The sequence below is a fragment of the Rhipicephalus microplus genome, chromosome 4 (genome assembly GCF_043290135.1).
Source record: "Rhipicephalus microplus isolate Deutch F79 chromosome 4, USDA_Rmic, whole genome shotgun sequence".
Taxonomy (NCBI): Eukaryota; Metazoa; Arthropoda; class Arachnida; order Ixodida; family Ixodidae; genus Rhipicephalus; species Rhipicephalus microplus.
The window spans coordinates 21,496,418-21,523,346 of record NC_134703.1 but is presented as its reverse complement, the minus strand read 5'-3'; the positions used below and the strand labels follow the sequence as shown (position 1 = coordinate 21,523,346).

Genomic DNA, 26,929 nt, shown 5'->3' with positions numbered 1-26,929 from the left:
TAGTGCGTCAACACAAAGAAATTAACCGTACTTTTATGCACATACAGACCAACATGATATCATAACGGTTCTTAAAAAGCTGCTGCGTAAAAATACATGCTCATCCTATTTTCAGTCAGCATTCCTGAAAATGCGAAACAGAGAGGTTAACTTACCCGAAGAACTTGCCATATTTATTGTACCGAGCGTCATCAATCATGTGGACGGGCTGTAAATAAAGCACAAAAAACAAATAATTAAAAACAGCGTGTTGGGATCTTTTTTTTTTTCAGCACATTACAGACGCCTTTCATGCGGGGAAGCGCGTCTTTGAGACCGGCGCCGTTCATTGAGCTATAAGCCGCAAAACATGCGGGGTAAGTGTGGCAGCTTGAACGAAAAACTCGTTGCGTCTGTGCCCCTACCGAGGACACAAGGCTGTCATTCCATTAGAGAATTTTTAAAGCTGACGACATGTTATTTCCTGTACCATAAAACGCACTACATATTTCAATTTTGAGAGCTGCGCTTCGCAGCTCTTCTTAACACCACGTGTAATCTGCATGCTTCTTCGCTCAACGTGCAACGGGAAAGTGCAACACTTACTCTCCTAACAAAACTACTCTAAGGCTATAGTACACATTTTTTTTCTTCGTATTCAGAACGTTGGATGCACGACTGCTCTATTACATTATCTTGAATAATGTTCGCCAGGATTATGTTCATTTTGCAGTCAAGCTTAATGTCATTGATGTACGATTACTGAGCTACAGACAGCGAACGTGTTGCGTGGTTTTTGACGCATTATCATTCAATTATCAATAAATCAATCAAACTTCATGAGCGATACATCAGGAGTAGTACTTAAGTTAGTCGAAAATTCATTGAAACGTTCTGAGGAGTTCCAGCTGACGAAAATCCGTGGATGACGTCATAGCAGCCGCTACTGTAGGCGACGTCGGAATCAGGGTGAGTACGCATACGAAAATCTCTCTCTCTCTCTCTCTCTCTCTCTCTCTCTCTCTCTCTCTATATATATATATATATATATATATATATATATATATATATATATATATATATATATATATATAATGAGATCTAACACACAATAATGCCAAAGAATGTATTGTATGAATGTATGTATTGTCTGTTAGATCTCATTAATATTGTGTCAAAAACACGGAAAAACGAGCCCTTAAGTATACACTTGTTTCCCTTTATATATATATATATATATATATATATAAAGGAAACAAGTGTATAACTAAGGGCTCGTGTTTCCGTGTTTTTGACACAATATTAATGAGATCTAACAGACGATAATGCCAAGAAAGGTATAGGGGAAGTTATTAGGCCAATTGTAATGTAAATGAGAAGAAAGAAAAGTGGGTGAAAAAATCCTGCCCACGGCAAGTTATCTTTTCACCCACTTTTCATTCTTCTCATTTACATTACGATTGGCCTAATAAGTTACCCTCTACCTTCCTTGGCATTATTGTCTGTCAGATCCTATTAATAACATATATATATATATACATATATATATATATATATATATATATATATATATATATATATATATATATATTGTGGGTTGTTGCTATGCTGTATAAGAAAGAATGCGCTTTCAAATACGAAGCCAGACCTGCAGCGCGCAAGTTCGGCGATATTGTGTTATCACAGATATCTTAGTCCCCGGTTTCTGCAATCAACATACTGGTCATCATGCGGACGGATATCCTTGCAACACGTGGAATGAAATATTCTCGCATAAACTACGACTTACCTTGAAAAAAAGCCTCCACGCGGAGTCGAATATGGCGGAGGGTGGCTCCGATGGAACGTTCTGGTTTTTCCAGTAGTTGCGAGCCCGAGTTGCATAGCTGTGAAATCGATGAAGAAATAAACTGCATGCGAATTGCAACTTGAGTGAGTTGGAACTAGTTCAGCTTGATTTTAACAGCACACTGGAGAACGAGGACTAGAATAAAAGTAAGGGCACAACACGGGCGCCGTTTCGCAACTGATTTTTATTAAGAAAGAACATGCAAATATAAAGATGAAAAATTAATAGAAAACAAATAATCGTTGCAGGTGACATGTGCAGGTGGCGCATAGGTATTGAAATTCTGCATCACTTAGCGTGATAGAAGGTATACGCTGATAAAATTATCCCCTTTCCTTTGAATGTGAAACGCTACGATTATTTTTCTTGGTAACTGTTTTTATGACGTTACAGAATTTTAGTGTCGGCGAAGACCGGAATGCAACCGCACGGTATACAATGGGCGGCAAGTGAAAATGGTTTGGTGTCTGATAGAGATCGTTCATGCTCCCTAGGACGGATATTGATACATCTCCCGCTCTGTCCAATGTACGATTTTCCGCACGATAGTGGTATCAAGTATACGATGGCCATTATGCAATCAATGCACTTAAAAGTGTGTTTGATGCGACAAACGCTGCGAACCCTCCCATTTCCTCCGACTTTTGTGTCAATGCTTTTCTTGACTTCTGCGCACATGGATTCTAGCGTTTGTGGGAAGGAAAAAATTTTTAAGGATGGGCTACAGATTAGCTTCAGTCAACAGGTAGCAAGACTTCAGCAAGCAGGTTTTTCGGGACACACCATTGCGCAAGCCTGTGAAAAGATGCGCAACCTTTTGAAGCCAAATCGTTCACAAATGGGAGGCGACACAGAAAGGGCTACGAGAGCAAAAAAAAAATGGCCCCATATCGGCATGTTATTCTGCAAATGTCGTCGAAAGACGATAAGCTTGCATCTGGAGAGAGTGAACAAAACGTTTATTTGATGTTCTGCGCAAGAATATCGGTGAATGGTATTCTGGAGGCGCTGCGTTGGAGTGCCTCGAACGTGCAGCGGAGGCGAACGAGCGCATGAAGTCACGTCACACGTGAGACATGAGCGCTATCTGGCAGTTATCTTTGAAAACGAAGAGTGCGGCTTTGAGACATGTGCGCGCCCGTCTCAGAGGTGATGAGGTGTAGAACACAAGCCGATGGGTAGGTGCCACCAGGTGTCTCAGCAAAGCGTTGGAGACACTTGCCTTTTCGCGGAAGCGTTGCATGGTCAGCGCAGCGTGATAAACGCTACAATCCTTACTATTACTTATGTATGCCTTTTCTAGTAAAAGACGCACAGACGAAATATATAAGTGTTGCTATGGTGCCGCAGATATGCGTAATAATTGCTTTTTAATTGACAATTGCCCAAGTATGAACGCTGAATCTTGAGCAACATTGGTGGGCGCTGCGGATGGGGTCGGCCGTTTGAGGTATCGGCTGGTGCAGTTTAGAGTACCCAGTATCGTTAAGGTGGACAAACAGACAAATGAACAGACAGGCAAAAATTTTTGCATCGAAGGTTTCCAAGATAGACTATCGTCTCCAAACAGTACACGATCATTCCGTATACTCATCGTGTGACTCACGGCTTGAAAAACGTGGCCCTACGTTATGGCGTTGACGCAGTTTTTTTTCCTCCCCACAAAAGCTGGTAGTATTCGCAGCGCTAGGAGAAAATGGGAGGGTTCGCTGCGTTTGTGGCAGGCACACGAGTCAGCAATGCCTCCAAGATTCGTGGGCACAGTCTCGGACGTTACGATACACCGCTGATTTGACGAACTGGTGAAGTTGCCGTGTCAGCGCATCCATCGGTTACCGTTCCTATGCGCAATTGTCGCGCCTTCCGCAACAGTGCGGGCAGTGGGTAGCTGTGTGTACCTGCGCGGTAACGTACGTCCTTATCAAACGTCGCGGGTTGCAGATCGGTTCACAACAAGCTTACTCCATCACGCTGCAAGACTAATGGGCTTTGGCCGGGGTATGAGCTGTGATCGTAACACTGAGGTTTCCCTGTAGATGAAAAAACACCCACGTCTTCTTAGAGATTATGTTGCCTTGCTAATGGAACTAATGGTAGTGATGTTTATGGTGGGAAACATTCCTCCACTTCTATTCAGCTTGAAATATTGTTCCTTTCTTCTGCTAAAAAAATGCTTGGGACAACATTGTAACAAAATACACAGAAAGAAAAAATGAAAGAAAGAAAGAAAGAGAGAGAGAAAGAAAGAAAGAAAAAAAGAAAGAATGAAAGAGGGAAAGAAAGAAAGAAAGAAAAAAAGAAAGAAAGAAAGAAAGAAAAAAAGAAAGAAAAAAAGAAAGAAAGAAAGAAAGAAAGAAAGAAAGAAAGAAAGAAAGAAAGAAAGAAAGAAAGAAAGACATAGCTTTACGCAGAATTGTACATAAGTGCATCGCAAAATCCGCACGTTGTTACGAGCTTCAGCTCAATACGCAGATTAGTCCTGCAAGCTCGACGTCCTTTCGCTAACTCAATGTTGTGAGCTTTATTTCTGGAAATGTGCACATGGTATGAACTCTATAAAAATTAGGTAGTATATTAAAAAACCATCGCATACAGCTTTATAGGGCCTCCACCAGAAAACGTTGGTCATAGTGAGGTTCGCGTGTATAATAAAGAACATTAGGTAATGAAATTAATCCGAAGTTGCTCAATATACTGTGAGCTTTGTAACTCAGAGTTGTTTCAGGAAATTGACACATAGTTTATGAGTATTTTTGCTGACTTGTTCTGGTGAACAGTTCACGTAGGAAAATGTCGGCGCTAAATATGCATCAGTTGACATTGTTAAATTTATCCTCATTAGCAGAATGCGAATGATGGCCAGCGCTGAAAGTTTTACCAAAGCTACAAGTAGGTCACTTGGTTATAATGTATCAACAGCCCGTGTCCTATAGGGCATGTGAACGGCGCGTGCCGCCTTCATATTCCTAATACCCCTGAAATCCCTCCAAGCGAGAGATCTCAATAAATTGAGAATAACAGCAGAGTGAGTGTAGCAAGAACCAAAACGTAATCATGACAATTATTTTTGTAACGTACTGTGGTTAAATAAATTAAAGCAGAAGAAAATAAAAAGTTCAAGCGACAGCATATTTTGAATCAGACACTCACAGTAACTAAACACAAATGGTGATTCGTGACAAAAACATTGCATGGCTATTAGTCATGGAACACCTACACAAACTTTCAGTACATAAAACACAGAAATTCACGCAAAATAAAGATAAATTCACGAGAATAACACTGGTCACTAGAACTTAACAATGAAAAATGTTGAAATAGAATCGAAAAAGAAATGAAGATGAGAATAGTGGAGTACACTTATAGGCGTAGAAAACTGAGATCAAGAATTGTTAGAAAAAAGACGGCAAAAAATAGCTCAAAATAAGCCAATTGGGTTGAAAGTGATAGAGCAGTACTCTCTGGGGACACCTCTTGAAAATTAACCGTGGTTATTTGGTATTAGATATAACGGGCAAATGAAACATATCCAGTGTTATTGTACATGTTACAATTCGTAACGTTGTTCACGTACTCGGAGTGAGTTGTCCCTACTAGCTATTCGTGTTGAGGATATCGTATGGCGTAATTAGACAATTTTGAAACCTTCTCCAGACACTAAATGGTATACTTTTTGTCATAGAAGGTTTGTCTTTGGCATAATAATGTTATTAAACAGACACGTGTCGGTAGGGGTGTGCCCGCAAGTGTTATAAATTTATTTTATATATAGACATAAGATGGCTCAATCCTGAACGTTTTGCACATAGAAGTTCATCGTCAAATTAATTGACATACATTCCGAATACCTAGGTAATTAATTTCTGAAGGAGTAGTCAAAGGCACTATTTCAGGCCATCGCAGCACTTTTTACTAATACCAAACACTCTTAATACCGAGACGATTATGGTGGTGAAAAACATTCATTTATGAAAGTCATGTACAGGGAAAGGGGGAGCGGTCCTTAAAGGGGCCCTGAAACACTTTTTCAAGTAACCATATGGGATTAATTCACTGGAAGAGCTTATTGCTTCACAAAATCAACGCCGCAGAAATTTCAAGAATCCGTCCAGTGCGAGGAGTTAAAGAGATTTATTGCATGCTGCAATTTCATTCTCTCTTCTCATGTCCCGACAAAAGCGCTGGAAGCTAAGCAGGGAGGGATGGCAGGGCCACGGAAAAACGTCACGCGCGCCTCTTGACCTTGAGCACTTTTTTTTTCTTTTTTTTTTCTTTGAATGCACGGTTTTTCCGGTGTGCGGTGTGATCGCGCACACACGCGTGCACAAGCAGCGGCCTCCCGCGGTGATCTCTTTAACGAGTGAGAACGCCATGTTCAAATTACCCAATGACTAATAGATGGGCTTGCTACGTTTAATTTTCGGGTATATGCTCTCAAACTATTCACTCCTTCTGTCCGCCTTTTAGCGTACAAATCAATTGTTTTACCAATATTAGATTACGCCGCTATTATATGGGATCCTTTTACTAAGACTAACATTAACAAATTAGAAAAAGTGCAAAAAAGAGCAGTTCGTTTTGTCTACAATAATTTTTCGAGGACTTCCGTTACTGACCTATTAAGCAGAGCTCAACTTTCACCTTTATCATTAAGATACCGTAACTTAAGGATTAAGTTTCTGTACCAACTAATTAACGGCCAATATCAAGTAGACATAGCCGATATTTTTTCTTTTTCTTCTGGCTACTCTACCAGGCAGAGACATGACCTCACCATAACCCCCTTTCCCACACGCAATAATTGCTTTAAGTATTCATTTTTTCCTCGCACCATAGTCGAGTGGAACAAACTAACTAATGCAATTGTTTCAGCACCCTCATTGGCATTGTTTTTCTCGGAATTAGAAAGTGCACTAACCAGTTGAATTGTTGAATCGTATTACATACCACTGTACATGCTTGTATAATTGTAGTCTTCTATTTTTTATTGTATGATATTGCCAGTTGAAGTTTGTATTTGCCCTATACACATTGTATAACCTGTATATATTATATGTCATTGTACTTGCCATTTGTTCATGACTAACTTCATGTACCACCCTGCTAAAATCACCAAAGGTGATTGCAGTATCTGTAAATAAAAAAATATTGTGTGATTTGTCGAGAGAAGAGAAAGCAATTTTTAGCTGACTTTGATAATTTATTGTGAATTCCAGGGCGTGTGCTGCGCTATAATACTTGGCTCGCGTGTTGTGGGGAGCCTTTACTACCGATCGGCAGCGTTTTCTGACAATGCTCAAAAAGTGTTGCAAGGCCCCTGTAAGAGGTCACCCCATACACACTCGGTGGGCTCCCCCTTACGGGATCCCATTGGGATCGGCCGAGGCCCTGGCCTGCTCAACCAAATCCCATTGGGATTTCAGGTCATAGCAGCCGAGTAGGACTGCCTCCTAGTCCTTCCGGGAAAGGTTGGGTAAAAAGGTGATGTTTGGGCTTTTTAGCATGCCCACATCATGTGGAAAATGTCACAGTAATTTTCCTCACAAAGCAGGCACTTCCTCGTGAAAGCGGGGTTGTTCCAGAATTGCCGGTCACAATAGAGTTTTGGTGTAAAGGCGAAAGAGGATTCGCTCCTCCGCCTTTTTGAGGCCCATACTGGGTTTTGGATAGATGTGATGGCCGGATTGGTAATATTTTCCGATCTATAAGCGTACATATTTTGTTTCATTTAGGACCAAATAAGCTAAATTGCGTCTGTAACTTTTTTCCTTTCCTTATACCAGGAAGTTACATCATGCACTACTTCAAGAAAGCGCCAAGATGGGATCACTTTTAAAGCTATAACTTCTATACATTAGCGGTACGTTCGGAACAAGAAACCACAGCTTTCTGTTCAAACATCGAACAAATGCGACAGACACTAATTATGCGCATGTGTTTCAACTTGCTGACAACTTCATCAAGTCTGTAACAGCAACAACTGCATTTTATTTGCATGAATACGGAGACGAGTGAGTGAGAATTTATTAGAAGGCAGAGAGGTCGGCCTGAGCTAGTTCGCTCTAGCCTGCTACTCTACACAGGGTATAAGGGAAAGGGGAAGGAAAGAGGGATGAAGGGTGATGATGGGGACAAAAAGAGGTGGTGCGTATCTACAGTAGCCACTTAGCATATTACCTCACAGTCTAGTTTCTAGTCCAGTGCTTTTTATAAAGTCTAGAACAGCCTTTGTAGCAGTTTTTGACACTGTTTGGTCGTTCATTGCTGACAATATGTGGCTTTCACTTAATGGTGTTCGTCCAATGCTTGCCAACGTTGCAGTTAGCATTTTTCTTTGTGCCATGTATAATGCACAGTCACAAAATATGTGAGCTATTGTTTCGCGCACTTGGCAGCGTTCACAATTTGGGCTGTCCGCACGGCCGATTAGGTGGGTGTAGTGGCGAGTGAAGGCGATGCCCAGGCGAATTCGGTGCAGTATATTAGCATGTCTTCGGCTGATTTTATCTGGAAGACGGAAAGTCATACCAGGGTCTGTTTCCTGCAGGCGCTTGTTCCGGTGATCTGGTAGCCACCAGTAAGTGGCCGCGCATTCGCGCATGAGTGATCTCAACAATGTGTTGACGTCACCTCGCGAGTAGGGTACTTTGACGTACATAGGAGCGTTGTATATTGCTGCTCTTGCTTCGCTATCGGCTGTTTCGTTGCCAACCAGGCCGCAGTGTCCAGGAATCCATTAGAGTATAATCAAGTGACCGCTCCTGTGTGTTAGGTCAAATGCTTGGACGATTCCTAACGTTAACTCGTAAAATTGGCCTCTTCTTGAGCAAGAATGGATAGCTTGAAGCGCTGATTTTGAATCAGAGAGTATCATCCATTTACGCGGTGCTTGGTCGTTCACAAATTTTATGGCTTCTTGTATAGCAACAAGTTCTGCAGCTGTCGAAGATGACCTATGATCTAATTTGTACTGTCGGGAAATACCGAGTTGAGGGATCACGAAGGCTGCAGCTGAGGCGGATGAAGTTACGGATCCATCGGTGTAAATGTGCACAGAGTCGCTGTATCGGTCATCTAAATGTGCCAAGGTGAGTTGCTTGAGGGCATTATAAGAAACATGCGACTTATACGAAATTCCACGTATGTGAAGGCACACCAGCGGTTTAGTCAATGTCCATGGAGTCACTGCAGGGATTACGGCAGGTGCAAAGCCTGAAGGGATTATGTGTCTATGCGTATCGAGGCATCGCGAATAGGTACAGCCTGGTCGGTCCACTTGTAGCGAAGACAACGGGTGCTGTGCATGTCGGGTCAGCAGACGAAGGTGCACTCGAAGAGGCTCACAGGACGTGTAAACCTGTATAGGGTAGGTGCGTGACTCCTCTATAGTGCCAGAAGTAGATGTGCACCGTGGCAGGCCAAGGCATATTCTCAGTGCTCGTGCCTGAAGGCTCTCTAAAGTACGAAGGCACGTTGCCCGCATGCTGGAAAGCACAGGTGAGCTGTACCTTATATAGCCCACAAACAATGCCTTGTATAACTGCAGAAGACTTTTCTCCGAAGGGCCCCATCTCAGTCCTGCTATAACACGAAAAACATACACAAAACTGATTAGTTTGTTTCGCAGCACAGTCACATGCTTTGACCAGGACAGGTTGCGATCAATTACGACCCCTAAATAGCGGTGGTGCTTAACCACGGGAATCACTGCTCCGTGAGCGAAGATTGGGTACCGCGACATTGATTTCTTCGTAAATGCCGATGCAGCACATTTTGCTATTGAAAGTTCCAGGCCTTGACGACGTAAGTACTTAGATGTTATTGATGTGCCTTGTTGTAGCCTTGCTCGCAGTTGTGGTCGCGTTGCTCCAGATGCCCATATGCATATGTCGTCCGCATACGCACTGATTCTGACAACGTCGGGAAGCTCAGCTTCAAGGCCAATGAGTGTTATGTTGAAAAGCATGGGGCTCAGGACGGCGCCTTGCGGAACTCCACGGCTTACGAGGTGCCTGGCCGTGTCACCGTCGGATGTCGACGTAAAAATGGTACGTCCTCTGAGATAGCTCCCTATTCAGGCGCGTAGTCGGCCACCTACGCCGATGTCTTCAAGTGCGTCAAGAATGGCCTCATGGTAGACGCTATCGTACACGCTCTTTATATCTAAGAAAATGGCCCCTACCAATCTCCGACGTTGTCTTTCCTTTTCAACAGAAGAAACTAGATCTACAACACCATCTATAGATGATCGAGCTCTACGGAAGCTATTTATAAAATCTGGTAAGCCGACATAATTCTCCAGCAGCCATTCCAATCTTGCCAGCACCATGCGTTCCATCCCCTTGCCGATGCAACTGGCTAGGGCAATGGGTCTATAAGAAGACAACTCGTGTGAACACTTACCTGGTTTCAGTAAGGCCACTATGCGGCTGCACTTCCAACTCTCTGGGACTGTCGCTGTTTCCCACGTAGAGTTGTAGAACGACAAGAGAGCCTGCCTTGCTTCCTGGCTGAGGTGATATAGAGCCGAATAATTAATTCCGTCAGGCCCTGGTGCGGACGACCGTTGGGACGTAGAAATCGCAGCGTCGAGTTCGTGCATTGTGAATGGTAAGTCGAGGCGATCGTCGCTGGATGGCGGTGAGGCTAAATACGAAGGTGATATCGACGAGGAGGACATACCTACGAGTAAGTGGCAGTAATCTTCTGCAACCTCTACTTCAGGTCGACCTTGCTTTAGAGCCAAAGATCGGAAAGGGAACAACTGTTGAGTGGGCGTCTGAAGGCTTCGGACAATTTGCCATATTCGAGACAGGGGTTTTCTGGGATCAAGAGAGCTACAAAATACCCTCCACCGTTGCCTATCGAGCTTATCGAGGTGTCGCAATACATGTCGTTGTGGTTGGCGCGCTGTAGATAGGTCAGATTATGATTTCGTCCTCCTGTATTTTCTCTCTGCCCGGCGACGAATTGCACGAAGGTATTCATATTGTGCGTCAAGTTGTGATCTTGGTAGCGACACATTCACAAGTTTCGTATGCGTTGTTAAGGCTGATGCAATTAGGCTTTCTATTTCAGATATAGATTGAATGTTCCCGCACTGAGCATTTACAGAAGCTTGGAATCCTGGCCAGTCTACGCTTTTCAGAGGCCGGGGAGACGAACGACAGAATCCTTTTAGCTGTATATATGTAGGGAGATGGTCACTTCCATGTGTTTCAATGTCTACAAACCAACAGGTGGTAGGTAAGAGACTTCTGCTCACAAAACATACGTCTAGACAGCTGCTGTACGATGCGCCACGGAGGTAAGTAGGTGAGCCATCGTTAATGGACATAAAGCCCTGATTGAGCACAAAATCGACAATGTCCCTACCGCGGGTGTTCATTGAGGCAGAACCCCACATGGGATGATGTGCATTAAAATCCCCAACTAATACATGTGGTCCAGGGCAAGCTTGGAGAACAGACAAGAGATGGGGACAGTCCACGTGGCTTCTAGGAGGAATGTATTCACCATTTATTGATATTGAACGTCGCTTGTACTTTATAGATAGGCAAATATAGTGGTTTGAAGCATGAGGAGCCACGGCATGTCTCACGTACGTTAAATCTTGACGTACGCATATAATTACTTTGCTCGCATTTCGATCATCACGTGACCACAAAGTGACGTATCCGGAAATACGAAACGACGACATCATATTCGGCTCACATATTACAACCAACAGAAATTTGTATTTAAACATCCGTTGTCGAAAGTCAGACAATCGGCTTCGCAAACCTCGTGCGTTCCACTGCATTATAGCAGAGGTGCGCACACGTTCATCGTAGAAATTCGCCATATTGTTTATGAAAGGGTGAGCAGCAGCGGTTCCAGCACGTTGAGGATCTGCACTGCTGTTTTCGCTCCTGGTGTGTGTAGCTCGTTGAGAATCGCACGAATAGATTTTAGTAGATGCTTCAGCATAGTTTGGCTCTTCTCAGTGTCTTGCCTATCATTTTCCGCCCTCTTTGAAGTTGCAGCCCATGATGTGGTCTTTTTTCTTGCTCCAGTTGGTAGCGAAGGCCACTCAGTATCTGAAGCATCGGCGTGCAACGCGGGTGTTGGTCCACTTTCTGCATCCCTGGGACGTGGTGCGTACAACATGGGTGTAGCGGCCTGATAATGCGCACGTGTATGTTCATCTGTTGCTGATGGTGATGCGTCACTCCTATGTCCAATATGCTTTCGCTGGTGCCTACGTTTGGGACGACGTCTGTGTCGGCGGATGGACGTGACTGCCTCTCTGTGTGTCGAGTTGTCTCTGACCATCTTCCGCAGGACGCGAATTTCTTCTTTGATCTTCGGGCACTCCTTCGACGTTGCTTCATGTGCACCAGAGCAGTTTGGGCATTTCAATGGAACAGCAGTATCGCAGTTTTCCACCTTGTGAGACCCGCCGCACCGCTGGCAAGTTGTTTCACTTTTGCACACTGCGCTGACGTGTCCCAACTTGCAGCACTTGTGACACTGCAAAGGCCGTGGCACGTAAGGGCGCACGGGATGTCTCACGTATCCAACCTTCACGCTAGGGGGCAGAGTCTCAGAATCAAATACTAGTTTGATGCAGCGGGACTGCCCAAAGCAGCGTATGGTCACGATTTTGACTGTCGACGTCACAAGATTCTGCAGGTCAGCGTCTGTGATGTCAGCGTCGACATCATTTATCACGCCAGTCGTTGTTCCTTTCCCGTGAGCGAGAAACGCGCGAACTGAAATACTTCCGAGCTGCATGACGGCCTTCAGTTTGTCAAGAATGGTTTTGTTTGTCACATCAACTGACAGTATGTTTTTCCTGCTATTTATGCGAATTTCATTCACTTGAGGAGGTGAGACTCGCTCGAAATAATTAGTCAATGATTCCTGTTTAGTGAGTTCAGGTTGTCTGATGTAGACATGGGTACATACGAGATGGTGAAACATCGCTTGCCTTTGTCTAGCGCCGGTTGTGGCTCCGCCGTTGATGACGTCCTGCGAAGCTTCCTTTTCAACCGGCGGGTATGGAATGTCCTGAAGTCGGCTTCCGATTCCATCTCTTCCACTGATGAGCTCTCGGTAGAATCATCACAAGGAGCAGATGCGCCAACTCGGTCACCCACATTCGGTCCATCCTTATGCAAACGGCTAGGGCCCGCTGTCTCGTTGGATGGATGGTCCCCCATCCCGGGGGGTGACGTCTTCCGTTCCGCTCGTTCAGAGAAAGTCAGGAATTCTGACAGTTTAAGAAAAAACGATAGTTGTTCAAGGCAGAATTATGCCCGAACGCACTTCTTCTTCCTCGTCGCCCAACACATTTTTGATTTGGATCATTACGGAGACGAATTTCCAAGATCGTGTCATTGGTAAGCTACCTTGATGCTGCCTCTTACAATTTTTTGTTGTTATTTGGCGTTTTTCGAAAGTTCGTGTACACTTTTTAAAACATGCAGGTACTAATATATTTCAGGCACTCTTACGCCATTGTCATGTTCCGATTGAATGTAAAGTCACGTTTCTCCTAATTAAATTTGGGAACTATTGTCAGTGATTGAGAGAGACAGTGTTTGTCACGAACGTCTGCAATCCTCGTTTCACCTGCACGCCCCATCGTCCAAGGAAGGGTGCTTTTGTGTTGGGAAGATGACATCCGGCGACTGGCGGCGCAGTGGCGGTGCCGCCGCGTCTTCTCTACACGTGTACTGGAAGGAGAAACTTGTGACGAGGAAAAATAAATGACCTCAAGAGGGTACGGGACGTCCCGAAAGAGTTTGGACTGCATTGGAATCGGCTGTTGACGTGCAGCCAGCAAGAAGTGCGGTCGTCGGTGTCGCGAGTCTCACGTAGGCGGCGAGCATGGAGTGACCCGCGCAACGTATCGAGACGGCTGCAATACCAGGCACCCTCGTCGTCTGCTAAGCTGGCGAGATCTTCAGCGACACCCCGTAAACTCCCCTGCGCCTACCAAGAGCTGGCTCGGTCCGTATGGTACTTTTTATTGGGACTTTTTTTAACTGTTGTTTTATTATAACCAGCTTTTAATTATTGTATTTGTGTGCGCGGCGTCACACTTAGAAATTCAAAAGCGCGACCACGATCGTTCTTATGTAAATTTTTTCTGTTTCTCCTTCAGTTTCATCATGTTCTTATTTTATTAACATTCCACGTGTCTTTTACGCATGCGGATATCCACGTGACCTGGATATCCGCATGCGTAACAGATTGGATGATTGTCAACTGTGCGCCAAGGGTTTCCGTTATAGCGTTGTTGTGTTGCTGGAAATGGCGTCGTTGGTACTCGTAGAGGCTGTGGAGTCGAGTCGGCCGAAGTGGAGGTCGTGGTGGGGTAGCAGCAACAGCAGCGTAAGTCAATGGCGCGGTGACAGGTGTTGTCTGAGAGACGGGCGGCAGTGCCTCCGATACCTGCGCCTGTATTACCTGTCTGATGGCGGGCGCGAGACGCTCAGAAGAGGGTTCCGTTGCCGGTTGATACGACAGACACGAAAGTTGTCGGGCCACCTCCTCGCGCACATATCGTTTGATTTCCGACTTGATCGTGTTGTGGTCTCCACCCAGGGTCAATGCCGCGAGAGTTTCGTCGGTAGCCGCTGGCCGCCGTGTGATGACCCGTTGTTTGCGCAATTCCTCGAAGCTCTGGCAAAGAGTGGTGAGTTCGGACACGGTACGAAGGCCCTTGGCCAGCAGCATCTGGAAGGCGTCGTTGTCTAGCCCCTTCAAGATGTGTTTTATCTTGTCTGCTTCGATCATTGGAGGGTCAAGGCGCTTGCACAAGTCGAGCACATCCCCGATGTAGCTTGTGAAGCCTTCCCCTTGAAGCTGTGCGCGTCCCCGTACACGCTGTTCGGCACGGAGCTTGCGTACCTTGGGGCGACCGAATACATCGGTAATGCGTAGCTTAAAAGCACCCCAAGTGGCGAATTCCGAGTGGTGGTTGTTGAACCAGAGACTCGCTACCTCTTTCAGGTAGAAGGGTACATATTGCAGCTTCGATGTGTCGTCCCACTTGTTGCTTGCGCCTACCTTATCAAATGTCGACAGCCAATCTTCTACGTCTTGCTCATCGGTACCGTCGAAAAAAGGTGGATCACGCACCCGTAGCGCAGTGGGCACGATGACCATCGGAGGCTGAGTCGTACCTTGCTGGGTGTTTTCTTCAGCCATTTCTATGGCAGGCAGTTTCCTGTTGCGGAGTTCCAGGTTAAGTTACCCAGCACCTCTACCACTGTGAAACAGGGTTTATTGGCGCAAGTAGTACTTGAACAGCAGGTCTACTGATGCGGAAAGCGGGCGGCAGCAACGGACCCAGGAATCGCAGCACACGGGGCAAACGCACGCGCTTGGCTCCTCTCGCTAAAGGCGTGCCCCACTGCGGCACATAATGTTCTTCCTCTCTACAGTTTGTTCATCTTATCTTCTTTTAGAGCTAGCATAGTTTGCATTGTTGTTCTTTTCACTGCGTATCAGTGTTTTTTTCTCTGTTAATTTTGTAATCTCTTGCCGATGGCCCTTGTTTTAATTAAATGCTTGTTTGTGTGTAATCAAATGTCCGTGTCCGCTCTATGACGTTGTTCAGGCTTATACATCTCCACACGTACAACCCCGCACGAGTCGACCAACCTGCTAATAAATTTGAGATGTAGCACTTCGAGGCCTTTCAGGCATCGCAGGCCGATGCGTAAAGTGGAAGTCTGTGAGTCTGCCGCACGTCGATGTTAGATCCGCAGGACCTCCTCTAAAGTGCGTGACAGTGTTAAATGAGGAAAGAAGGAAGAGGCAGGGAGGTTAATCATATGGCACATCTGGTTAGCTACCCTACATTCGGCTGAATGATAAGCGAAAAAAAAAGGTGCAAAGAAGAAGTCAGAGAAAAATAGCTGGATCGTGGAAAATAAACATATAAAATAAAAGGGAAGCTGATCAGCGGTAATATTATGGTCCGTCTCGTAAACCACTGCCACACAGTAAAGTTATTAAAGCATTATTGAATTTCCCATGCGACTGCAGTTTTGGCCGTCCTTCTAACGCTGTCAACAATGGCCATGCGCAAAGTATTGAATATTGTAGGTACTTAGTTCAGCTTGGTAATCCCTCGAAACACTTACATTCATGCGCGCTTCCACTAAAGAAACACACTTAACACACAGTGGAAGCGTGTGTGAATGTGAGTGTTTCGAGGGATTACCAAGTTGCACTGAATACTTGCAGTATGACGAGTTACTAACTACCCCAAAAACGTTTTAAAAGTAATTTCAGGGCAATAGACGAAATCACTGCACTGTAACTACTGCACTGTAACTACTAAAGGAGGCAACCAGATGAGTTATAATCGCATTTTTTGCGTATCTGAAGAGTAGCAAGGTGAAATGAAGTACTTACAAGTACCAAAGGACGCAGACTGTACCTGCGAGTACGAGCCATTCCGGAAATCCCAGCAACAACGCCATATTTCTCTATAGGCACCGGTGATGCAGAGATCAGTGAAGGGGCGTTTCCAGCTACCTGAGCTTCACTGGGCTTTCTTTGGTCACAAAAGAAAAAAAAATGCACTCGGTTTCTATAAGCGATATGAGGTTTTCGTGCGAACACACGCCGTCACGGCTAATCTGTGAGTGCTAGATACGACAGCGGACACAGAAAAATATGCTAGTGGCAGTGTCAACATCAGCCCGAGGCCGCTCGTCATTCTGTCAGCGAGCTGAGAGAGAGAAGGAGGGAAATTGAGAGAAGAAAAATCAGGAAAGGGAGGACCAGAACGGAGAAGTGCGTAGTGGGAGAGTGGCTAACGGTCAAGGTCATTGACTCCTGCCAGTTGGCCAGGCGACGTAGCGCACTATTATTGCGCCCTTCTGGATATACTTTGATATCTTCAGTAGCCTAATGGTGAACGTGGAGCTGACAAAAACATATTGTGACGAAACTCAGCTTTTTCTTACCTCCTTTCTTTCTTTCTTTCTTTCTTTCTTTCTTTCTTTCTTTCTTTCTTTCTTTCTTTCTTTCTTTCTTTCTCTCAATTTTTTTTCTTTGCTTTCTCCGTTTCCTTGTGCTATCTTATTAAAATATCAACACTTTTTGTGTTGTTTCTTTGTCAGCTGTGATAACTGTCCTCATAAAATATTATCCAACTCTAAACAGAAAAAAAAATTCACAGGTTTGAATGCGATAGCAACAAATTGTAAGGTCACGCGCAGAAAGGCAAGCAGATCGAAACGTGTCTCGCGTTTTTCACGCACAAAGAATGCACGAAACGTACTCACAAAGATACACAAATTAACGCGAATAATTGTCTCAGTTGTTACTTTGCTGTGTCTGAAAAGCGCGCCCTTTTAGGCAAACAAAACGCATGTTCGGTTGGCTGGTCAGCATTTGAGCAGAATAAAATGTTTGAATAATTGAGTGATAAGTGGGGTTTATCATCCCAAAACCACTGTATGTTTATGAAAGACGCCGTAGTGAACTGCTCCGGAAATTTCAACCACCTGATTCTTTAACGTGCACCCAATTCTGAGCCCAGGGGCCTGCAGCATTTTCGCCTCCATTGAAACGAATAAAAAGGGTTAATAGTGGATTGAACAGGTAAACAAAAGACGAAAAGAAAAGGACAGGCAATACAATTTCGACAGTCGACTGGTATACGCGTTAGGCTTGGCGAAACCGCGTACAGCTTACCACCTGAGTCCGATTATGAATATAACGAAAATAAAATTTTTCAGAAAGTTAGCAAGCGGGTTAGTTGCTACAGAGACAATTTCCATGGCAGTTATACGAATGTGACCTTTACAGCGCAATCCACGCTCTGAAATCCGTCGCACAACCGGCAGGTTTAGTTATGTTGATCACAGTCGAAGCTGTAACGAGCAAAACCGTGCTTCTTTGAATAACGTACTTAAGATTGAGCGTGAAATGAAGGCGTTACGCAATAGTTGGCCTCGTGCCTTCAGCACGTGATATTGCAACATTTCACGTGGCGCTGCGAAATACGCATCTCCTTTATTAGTGTACCCTTAACGAACGCTCCTGTGACAACGTATGTATGCAGATCAGTCCTCAGCGCGCTTTCTGGCTCCCGTGACTGTCGCAAACGCGGACCTGGTGCAATCAAAGCACAATCGAGGAAAATAAGACTTTGGCGGAAGGTAAGAAGAAAAAAAGAAAACGCGTGCTGTGAACGGAACTATCTAGCCTAAACTGGCGTATGGGCTTTCGCAAATGATGAAACTCGCCAGCGACTGTATCTCGCAGTTTGAGCCTGTTGGCTTTTTTTCTTTCTTTTTCTTTGCTTCCCTTTTTGCGAATGGCACCCGTACCTTGCGCCTTTTAATGCTGTGCCAAATTTTCGCGCGTTTTACTCATTCGAAGCGCGTCCGTTTGGACTTTGAATAAGGAATTTCTGTTGGCGGAACAAAGGCATTCGACAACGAAATGCTCTTTACGGATGGAGCTCGGTGCCGCCACGTTAGGCTGTTAATCTTGCCGCTTTGTTTATATTACGACTAAACGGACAGTTCTATGGAAGTGCGAAATGTTGTGGCCCATATGAACTTTCGCAGCAGCTGTGAAGCGCGATTAGAACAGTTGTCGATTTTAAGCAGAAGCTAAAATGAGCATGTGTGGCTCCATGGCCTTGGAAGCTTTTAACATGATCGAAAGAGATCGTCTGTGTATCAGCGAAAGTTCCGCGTCCCTGCATGCATATGAATAAAGTTTCTTGTCCTCGCTCATCTGGTCCACTCTTTTTGTCACAGTATCGCTTATCTAAAACTTACGTTGTATGCACGTGCGGTAAGGCTGATTTGCACATAAATATGCATTGACATGTGAAGGCATAAAGTACGATTTTATTTGATTTGTGGGTTTTAACATCCCAAAACCACCATATGATTATGAGAGACGCCGTAGTGGAGGGCTCCGGAAATTTCGACCACCTGGGGTTCTTTAACGTGCACCCAAATCTGAGCACACGGGCCTACAACATTTCCGCCTCCATCGGAAATGCAGCCGCCGCAGCCGGAATTCGAACCCAAATGGCATAAAGCATAGAAGTGTAGCAGCTTGGGCTAAAGTTGGTATGGCATGACAATAGTTATAGCGCGAGAACAAAACGACGGCACAGAGACAGTCCTTCGTGTCCTTCTTATCTCTGTGCCGTCCTTTTGTTCTCGCGCTATAACTATCATCGGCATAAAGCAGTTGATAGTCAGCGCTCTTCTTTGTATCTTTGTGACGTGCGTTGTGTGTTTGCGCTGGTAATTTTGATTCGGAGATATCTACCAACTAGGCTCAAGTTGAGTTTTATTCAAGTTATATGGGAGACGCATACTCATGAAAAAGGTTGGGTCGGAACGTTCGTGAATGATTACCTTGTTAATCCATCTCGCCACATACAAAAATAAGAAACCATTTGCCTAACAAGACAAGTTGGCGGCGCCGATGTGTCTTATGTAAAATCATCTATAATCAGGCTGTGGGGATATCTCTGAGGCAATGTTGTGACACACGGGCAACCGATCATCAATAAAGCCATGACCCGAATTAGGCTACATGGCCACCGTCGGTGGAACCGCCGAAAACATGCTGTCGTCGTGCAGATTTGAGTGACAGCCGAGTCCAACGTAAGTGTCCTTGACGTGACCCGGCAAGACGGCACTGGGGCACAAGTGCTCGCAACGAACTGAACGAGATTTCGCGACATGTGAATGCTCGAAAGATGAGCACAGCGTCGTCCCGCAGACGATATCCGACCGCGTGGCACGTCCTTCTGCAACTCCGTGAGTTATTGCGCAGACGTCACGTGTCATTCCGACGGGTCTTTCATTCGAACTGATTACGTACTGGTAACTGAGCGAGGTTATGTGACGTAGTGTAAGAAATCGCTTTGGAAACACTTTACATACATCGTGTTTTGTGTATGAGCTGTTTACAAACCTTCTTTTTGTGATCAATATCATCATACAGATCTTGAAATAAGAATAGACAGGTTATCACGATTTTTAATGATCACTGAATTAAGTTTGTTGATAGTATATGATTTATAACTTAACGGCAAATAATCGTAAAGATACCGTACTAAATTTATTACATGCGGCTACCTTTGAAACAGGTTAAAACTTGAGTCATACAACAAATATTAGCGCACCTCCAGCGATCTGAATGTGTACGAAAGAATTGAAAGAAGTCCAGATAAAAAGTCGCCCATGCCAATGATGTGGATATATAACGCCTTTCAGTGGTTTCAACGCCAATGACCTATCCAACAAACTCGCTAGCTTCCCTTGCTACTTTTTTTTTGTTTCATTTGAATAAACGTGATCATCATAGTCATTGTCGTAAGCCTATTCTTTGTCGAATGCAGTTTTATCTCCAATCTATATGCTGTCCAGTAAGAGCTGGTGTGTGTGTGTGTGTGTGTGTGTGTGTGTGTGTGTGTGTGTGTGTGTGTGTGTGTGTGTGTGTGTGTGTGTGTGTGTGTGTGTGTGTGTGCGTGCGTGTGTGTGTGTGTGTGTGTGTGTGTGTGTGTGTGTGTTTTTATTCGCAGAACGTATACCCTCACCGGTCCGACCAACCCTTAGTTAGCATTCCTCGGCCACGCTTCTTATCTTTTGGTAATTACGTCTCGCTAATTTACTACCTGTTTTCTGTTCTTCTCATTGCGTGATCTGCGCATGTACAGTTATATTCGATCAATGTATTAAAGGATATCGACTACACTTGTTTGTTTTGTGATTTACGAGTGTAGGAGAAAATAAACACCACTCCCAACATAATAAATAAACCCGTCTGGCACACGTAACTGCAGGAACCACGCAAGAAAGCTTAGAATCAATGTATGTTACTTGGTGTTCACGAAGATCCTTGAAGCTTTGTCGTCCTAGACTCCCCTCCCCCCTCCCATTCGTGTGCAGCCGCCAGAGTCATTAATTGAACAAGCTCTTTCATGCTCATTTGCGGAAGCTCCCTCACAGGGTACCTCACGCTTTTTTATTTGTATTTAAAAAACTCGTACAATTTCAATCAATGAATCAATCAATCAACCAAGTATTATTGTGTTTAAAATTTAAAAACTCGTAATTACTACTGCCACTTTGAGTGTCCCAGAATGTAAATACTTATGTGTTATTCATTTTAATACTAACAGTGAAACTGTGTCATTACCGTAAGCATTGAGTGATGGCTAGACGGTGTTAAACTCTTCGACTACGCTACAAATACGCATTTCACAGATTAACGCGATTCCCTTCCCGACATAGCACTTCTACAGGGTCTATTTGCAAATGAGTTTCAAGCAAAAGAGTGACTCTGTACTGGAATACTCGACTGCCAATTAGAGGACCAGGGTTGGAATTTTATTCGATCCTGGGTATTTTTTGTTAATTTTTTGTCATGTCTCACCATTACTTTTTCATGCTTGTCCGTTTACGCCACCAACAGCAACGGTGATGTAGATGACGCTCAACACGAGAACTGGCTCCCAAGAGTTGTGCTCTAAAGAAAACTGCCCCGCCGTGCTGCTCTAGTGGCTAAAGTACTCGGCCGCTGACCCGCAAGCCATGGTATCGAATACCGGCTGCGGCGACTGCATTTTAGGTGTAGGCGAAAGTACTTTAGGCTCATGGGCTCAGATTTGGGTGCACGTTAAAGAACCCCAGCCCGTCGAAATTTCCGGAGTCCTCCACTACGGCGTGTCTTATAATCGTATGGTGGTTTTGGGACGTTAAACCCCACATATCAATCAATCAATCAATCTAGATACAATTAAGATTAATGTCGAAAATAAACAATCTGGCACTATCCGTGTAGTCCGCTTTGGTGGATCAGTGGCTAGAGTGCTCGTCTGCCGATCTAAAGGTCACGGGTTCGAACCTGGCCGTCACGGTCACATTTCCATGGAGGTGAAATGATAGAGGCCCGAGTATTCTGCGATGTCAGTGCAGGTTAAGCAACACCAGGTGGTTGATATTTCCAGATCCCACGACGTCTCTCCTAGTCATATGTTGCTTCTGGGACGTAAAACCCCAAGTATTATTATTATTATTATTATTATTATTATTATTAGGAAACCCTGACACAATCATCCACCCCATAAAAAGAGAAGATACATAAGTATTATCGGTCACGTGCGTTTTTCCTTGATCCTATTGCCCCGAATAGAATAACAGTGGTGCACATTTTGAGTGACCTAAGGCAGCTGCTGATAATATCGGGCTCGAGTATCGATTGTCTAACGTTGGCTATCTATTATGTTTTTCTACAAGTGCCTAAGTGCGTTTCGGTCGCACTGGCCGCCAAGCTAGTCCCTATGACTGAACAACTGCTTTTGCAACCAGGACGTACGTCGTGTAGTCTAAGGGGCGACAAAACAAATGTGTACAGTGGCGCAGTGGTGACGAAGTGGTTCTTGGAGCAAGAATATGGCGTCTCGTCTCTCTGGAATTTATATACACGCTCTAATGCATGCGAATCAGTGTGCGAAATCTTTTCACCCAGTTCAATTTGAAGGGTCAGTCAACAGCTCCAACCTTTTTTTTTTACACCCCCATGAAGAAGCTCGGCAATGCATAGAGTAGACCACGGCTATTACGCTTTCCGAATATTACAGCACTGCGCGCTGTGCAGAGCCTCCATTAAAAAAAAGCAACTCCCGCACTCTTTTCTTACGTATGACTAATTCTCCTTTCATGCACAGTGACGCAGTGTCGCCGTTTGGCAGCTTGACGAAGCACACAGCTCACCGATTGGTTTAAACCAGTCACGACGACAGGCCACGCTTTCCCCTCCCTAAGAGAGAAAAGGGTAACTAGGCCACACAAAATTATGAACCCAGCTGAAACCGATGTTCTAACCCCTGTAACTTCCGTACTATAGCACGTATTCGTAGAATTGTAGTGGTAGTATGTTCACAAAGGAAAAGTGTACATACTACTCTTCGAAAAAATTTTTGAATCTCGGGGTTGTTAATTATCAGCTCTGTAAACAGAACGATAGCTAGGCTTGTCTACGATGTTTTAAAAAATAGGCAAATATTAGACAGGAAGGAAGGGGGTGGGGCAGAGTGAAAGTGGTACATGACTCGAATTCAAGGGGGCTTTCTTGTCCTGTTGTTTTTATTTCGTAACTGTTGCTCGTATGCTTCAATTGAGAACTCACCCATAATGTGCAACAACTACTGAATGCCAGTTACCGCATAATAATAATTGACCACACTCTTTCGTCTGGCAGTTCCGTTATGCAGCATCATGGCTGGTACGTCATCCATCAGCAACCAGGACACCACCATTCGTGGAGAAATGCTGCAGTGCTAAGAATTTAAGCATCGGGGCTGTGGGTAATTATACCACATTTTGTGAAGCAAATGGTTGCTTGTGCGTTTAACACGTTTGATCGGTTCATAGGTGCTGGCATGGTAAACAATTTGACCAAATACTCACAGCGTTCCTTCGAGCTGAGGAAGCTCGAAGACGAAAGCTGTCTTGTCCTTCATTTTTCTTTTCAATCGATGCATTCAGATTCTACTCAGCCCACTTTGAAAAGCTTTCCGTATTTACCGTGTGTTCGCACTGAGAGGCCTTGTAAACTTTGTGCACCCGTCATGGTTTAGCGTGGCCTCCGCGATAGATGGGCCTATGGGCCTACCGCGGAGGCCACGTTGTCTTTGGGCAGCAGGTGCACCTGCGGCCCAGCGACAACATCATATGAGGACGTCATATAGTGATGATTATTCCGCGTCGCACATGTTGGCGCTACCGGTTAATTTCAGTGCTGGAGGACCCTCATAAGGCTCCTACAACTCTTTGGCGACTTGCTCTTGACAGAGTATGACAGACGCTTCATCTATGATGGACGGGCAGTGTTGCATGTACCGGCGGCCTCACGCTCCGAGTGTCGCTGTTTAAATCCGTGAGTATACTCTGCATCGGTCAGACGTGCCAGTGGGCTGATGACCACCTACGAAAGCACGCCAGCAATATTGAAACCAAGACAAGCGGTGATTTGTCGATTAATTGCGCAAGGTGCGGGCGTATAGCCCCAATTTCCAGTTGATGCGCATCGTTCACATTTATCGAGGTTCCCGAGCTCGAAAAATCACTGAAGCTTTCGAAATGCATAAAGCGGGGTTAGCATGTGTCATTTTAACAGACGAGAAGATTAGCTATCTGCATCGTTAGATATGCGCAATGTGTGGGGCAGCGCGCATGCGCAATTCGAATCACCCTCATTTTGTGTGAAAAAGCACATTTACTCGTGCTCGTACAAATAAACGCACGGTTTTCAATACAACAATTGGTCCCGTCTGCTTGTTTCTGGGTCCACATTTTTCTTTTCACGCTGTTTCCCACTGACAAGAACTGTAGATGACTTGTTTCGACCGTCACCTTCTGCCGCGATACAAGCATATTTATCACCCGCATCATGCCGTTAGTTGCTGTTAACTGCGACACTGGATGCTAAAGCGCCAATCATCGCGTCGATTGACATAGCGAGATAGCAAGTCATGTTTTAGGGAAAACATCGTTTCTAACGGCAATGGCAAAAAAACATAAACATGGAAGAATGGCAAAAAGAAAGACACAGTAGGGGCATGCGCATTGGTTTTCTAGTATGCATATAATCTATAGGTAGCGCTGCAGCTATCTGCAGTAGTACGCGGTTCTACTATTCCGTCACCACCTCTACACCAGCGACATTGCAATAGTATATCACGACCATACACCAGCAGCCATGTCTTCCACCTTTACGCACACACTCTTTGGCTTCGACTGCGGTTTAGACTGGCGCCCGACTGCGTTCGTGAAGCCCATTCCGTCGACCAGAATGTGCAATGCCTGCGGACTTGTGCCAGCAAAAGCGGTCACACTGCCTTGCCGCCACCTGCTCTGCTTGAGTTGCTACTGCCGCAACGGAAGCAAGCGAGATCGCTGTCCTCTAGACGGAGCAGTCTTCCAAGACGAAGACGTGGCGACTACCGTCTTTAGCAAGGAAAGTGTTTTCAGTCGTACGGTTCGGTGCTGGAACGCGCCACATGGTTGTGACGTCGCAGACCTCGCTCCTGCCATGATGGAGCACTTCGCCACCGCCTGCCGATTCCACGTCGTGCGGTGTTCCAAGTGCTACGGTGAATTCTTGCACGCGGACCTCGCCGACCATTTGCGGTCATGTCGAGCATCGTCTCCTGGTACAGGGCAGCCGTCCGGAGACAACCTTATCAACGCATTTTCGGAGGTGAAAGTCGCGCTCAAGAAAATATCCGAGGCGAACGACTCGATGAAGGCGCGACTCGAATATATAGAACCGCTTCTCACTTCCGAGAAGCGGGTTTCCGTTCAATCTGTGCGGCCAATTCTAACTGCAAAGGCTGAAATTCATGATCGACGCCTCAATAGCGTCCAAGGCAGCTACAGCAAGGTCAAATTCAACACAGCGCATACCACCAGTGCGATGCGCTTATTGGAGCAAGATGGCTCGCGTCACGAAGGCCCTACCGAAACAAATGTTCAGCCAAAGTCAGCGGCAGTGACAAACTTCATAGCGGCCGGCGAACGCAAGGTATTCGAGTTCTCCGAGGTATCCAACCGTTTCATGGACAGCCTGAAAAACGGATTCACGAAAGCGTTGATCGAAGAGCGAAACAAACCACCACCGAAGGTCAAACATGACTCGAAGATGCGAAGTGTTCTATCAGAAATGAGCGTGAAGATAGGCTTGCTCGAGTCTGATATCGCCTGTAAGGAAACGGTGTCGGGAGAGGACTTCTCGAAAGCTCTCAAACTCCTCAGCGTCGCGTGTCTCGGCGTCACTAACGACGCCTTCAACGTTTCGGCGCCGCTTGAGTGGACGGTCGACGACTGGGCCTGTCGCGAAGAATCCAGCAGTGAGTGTGGCTCGCTCACGTGCGTCGGTCCGTGTGCTTATTTTTACGGATACCTCATTGGCTTTCGGCTGACCATTTACCCGAGCAGTGACGAGCTTACTTTGACCCCATGCGTGCTTAGAGGCATATATGACGACTTCTTAACGTGGCCTCCGAGCTTGGTACCCACGGTGCGGTTCGTCCACCCTGACGACTTCGATCGTGACATAAGCGTAGCGGGTGGTACCACTTGGAAGAAGGGTACAACCAGGACTTATCATTTTCGTGATGTGCTTTTTGAAGGGCCGATCCTTCACATTGGCCTTCGAGAGTTGAAGGAAAACGACCTTATCGTAAACGACGTACTCCGCTTGCACTTCGAACTCTATCGTCCGAACACTGATCATTCCAGTAGTTAGGACCACTTGCAGTCTGCGTTGTCCTACTGTGTTTCTATTTGTATAATGCCAGAACCTTTGACCATGTCTCTGTTCACTCTCGTTCTACCGCGCCTTAACATTCTTTTGCACAAACGCCGGATACATACATTGAGCTTTTTTTTTCATTGCTGACAAGCATGCGTCATTCACGTAATAACCCAGATTCTTCATAAGTGCATGCTCGCGGAAAACGGTGGGTGATAGCAGTTTTGCTTATAACACTAGCACTTGGAGTTAAAATGTCTTGTAGAATATGCGAAATATGCGAAGATATCTTGTAGAAATATCGGAATAATTTGCGTGTATACAGTGCGCAGATGTATAGCATAGAACAGCACGAGCGTATGAAAAAAATACAATAAACAAGGCTGACGTCCCACTTGGTTTGTATTATCTGAGACCATCTTCAAGTCTCAATACTGGGCAGGGAAAACTTAGTCCTGCACTACACGTTAGCGGGAGTCTCCCACATAGTCAGTGACAGCAGACCCATTGCTGACAGAAATTTATTTCATCTGCGTAAGATATCAATGAGTTTTCAAATTAGGGCGTCAAACGTATTGGGGCCCCCCGATAAATAGAGTTGAAGGCAGCTGTGCAGGCACAAGAACAATACAGAATTTTGGTGTTGCGTTGGGTACGCTATTTCTCGAACTTAGCGGGAGCACAAAAGCCTGCCCCAAACAGTTTGCGTCAAACAAACATGGCGGTACTTACTGAAGGGGGGCTCTCGGCGAACACCAGTGTGTCCAATTTCCGAGCAATGAATGAGATTATTAA

General features: G+C 45.2%; 2 protein-coding genes across 2 annotated transcripts in view; one reads left to right on the top strand and one right to left on the bottom strand.

The window, feature by feature from the left end:
- Positions 1–16,469, bottom strand: part of LOC119171697 (uncharacterized) — a 58,846-nt gene extending 42,377 nt beyond the window's left edge. The window contains exons 1-3 of the mRNA XM_075892066.1: positions 16,244–16,469; positions 1,769–1,865; positions 156–208 (exon numbers count right to left, since the gene is read on the bottom strand). Of these exons, the coding sequence (XP_075748181.1) occupies positions 156–208; positions 1,769–1,865; positions 16,244–16,311 (218 nt within the window). The 5' untranslated portion in view covers positions 16,312–16,469. The remainder of the gene's footprint in view (positions 1–155; positions 209–1,768; positions 1,866–16,243) is intronic.
- Positions 16,470–24,512: 8,043 nt separating this feature from the next.
- On the top strand, positions 24,513–26,528 carry LOC119171698 (uncharacterized). Its single transcript, XM_037422509.2, has one exon. It carries the CDS (start codon positions 24,581–24,583, stop codon positions 26,126–26,128), a length of 1,548 nt encoding a protein of 515 aa, XP_037278406.2. The 5' UTR covers positions 24,513–24,580; the 3' UTR covers positions 26,129–26,528.
- Positions 26,529–26,929: the final 401 nt, after the last annotated feature.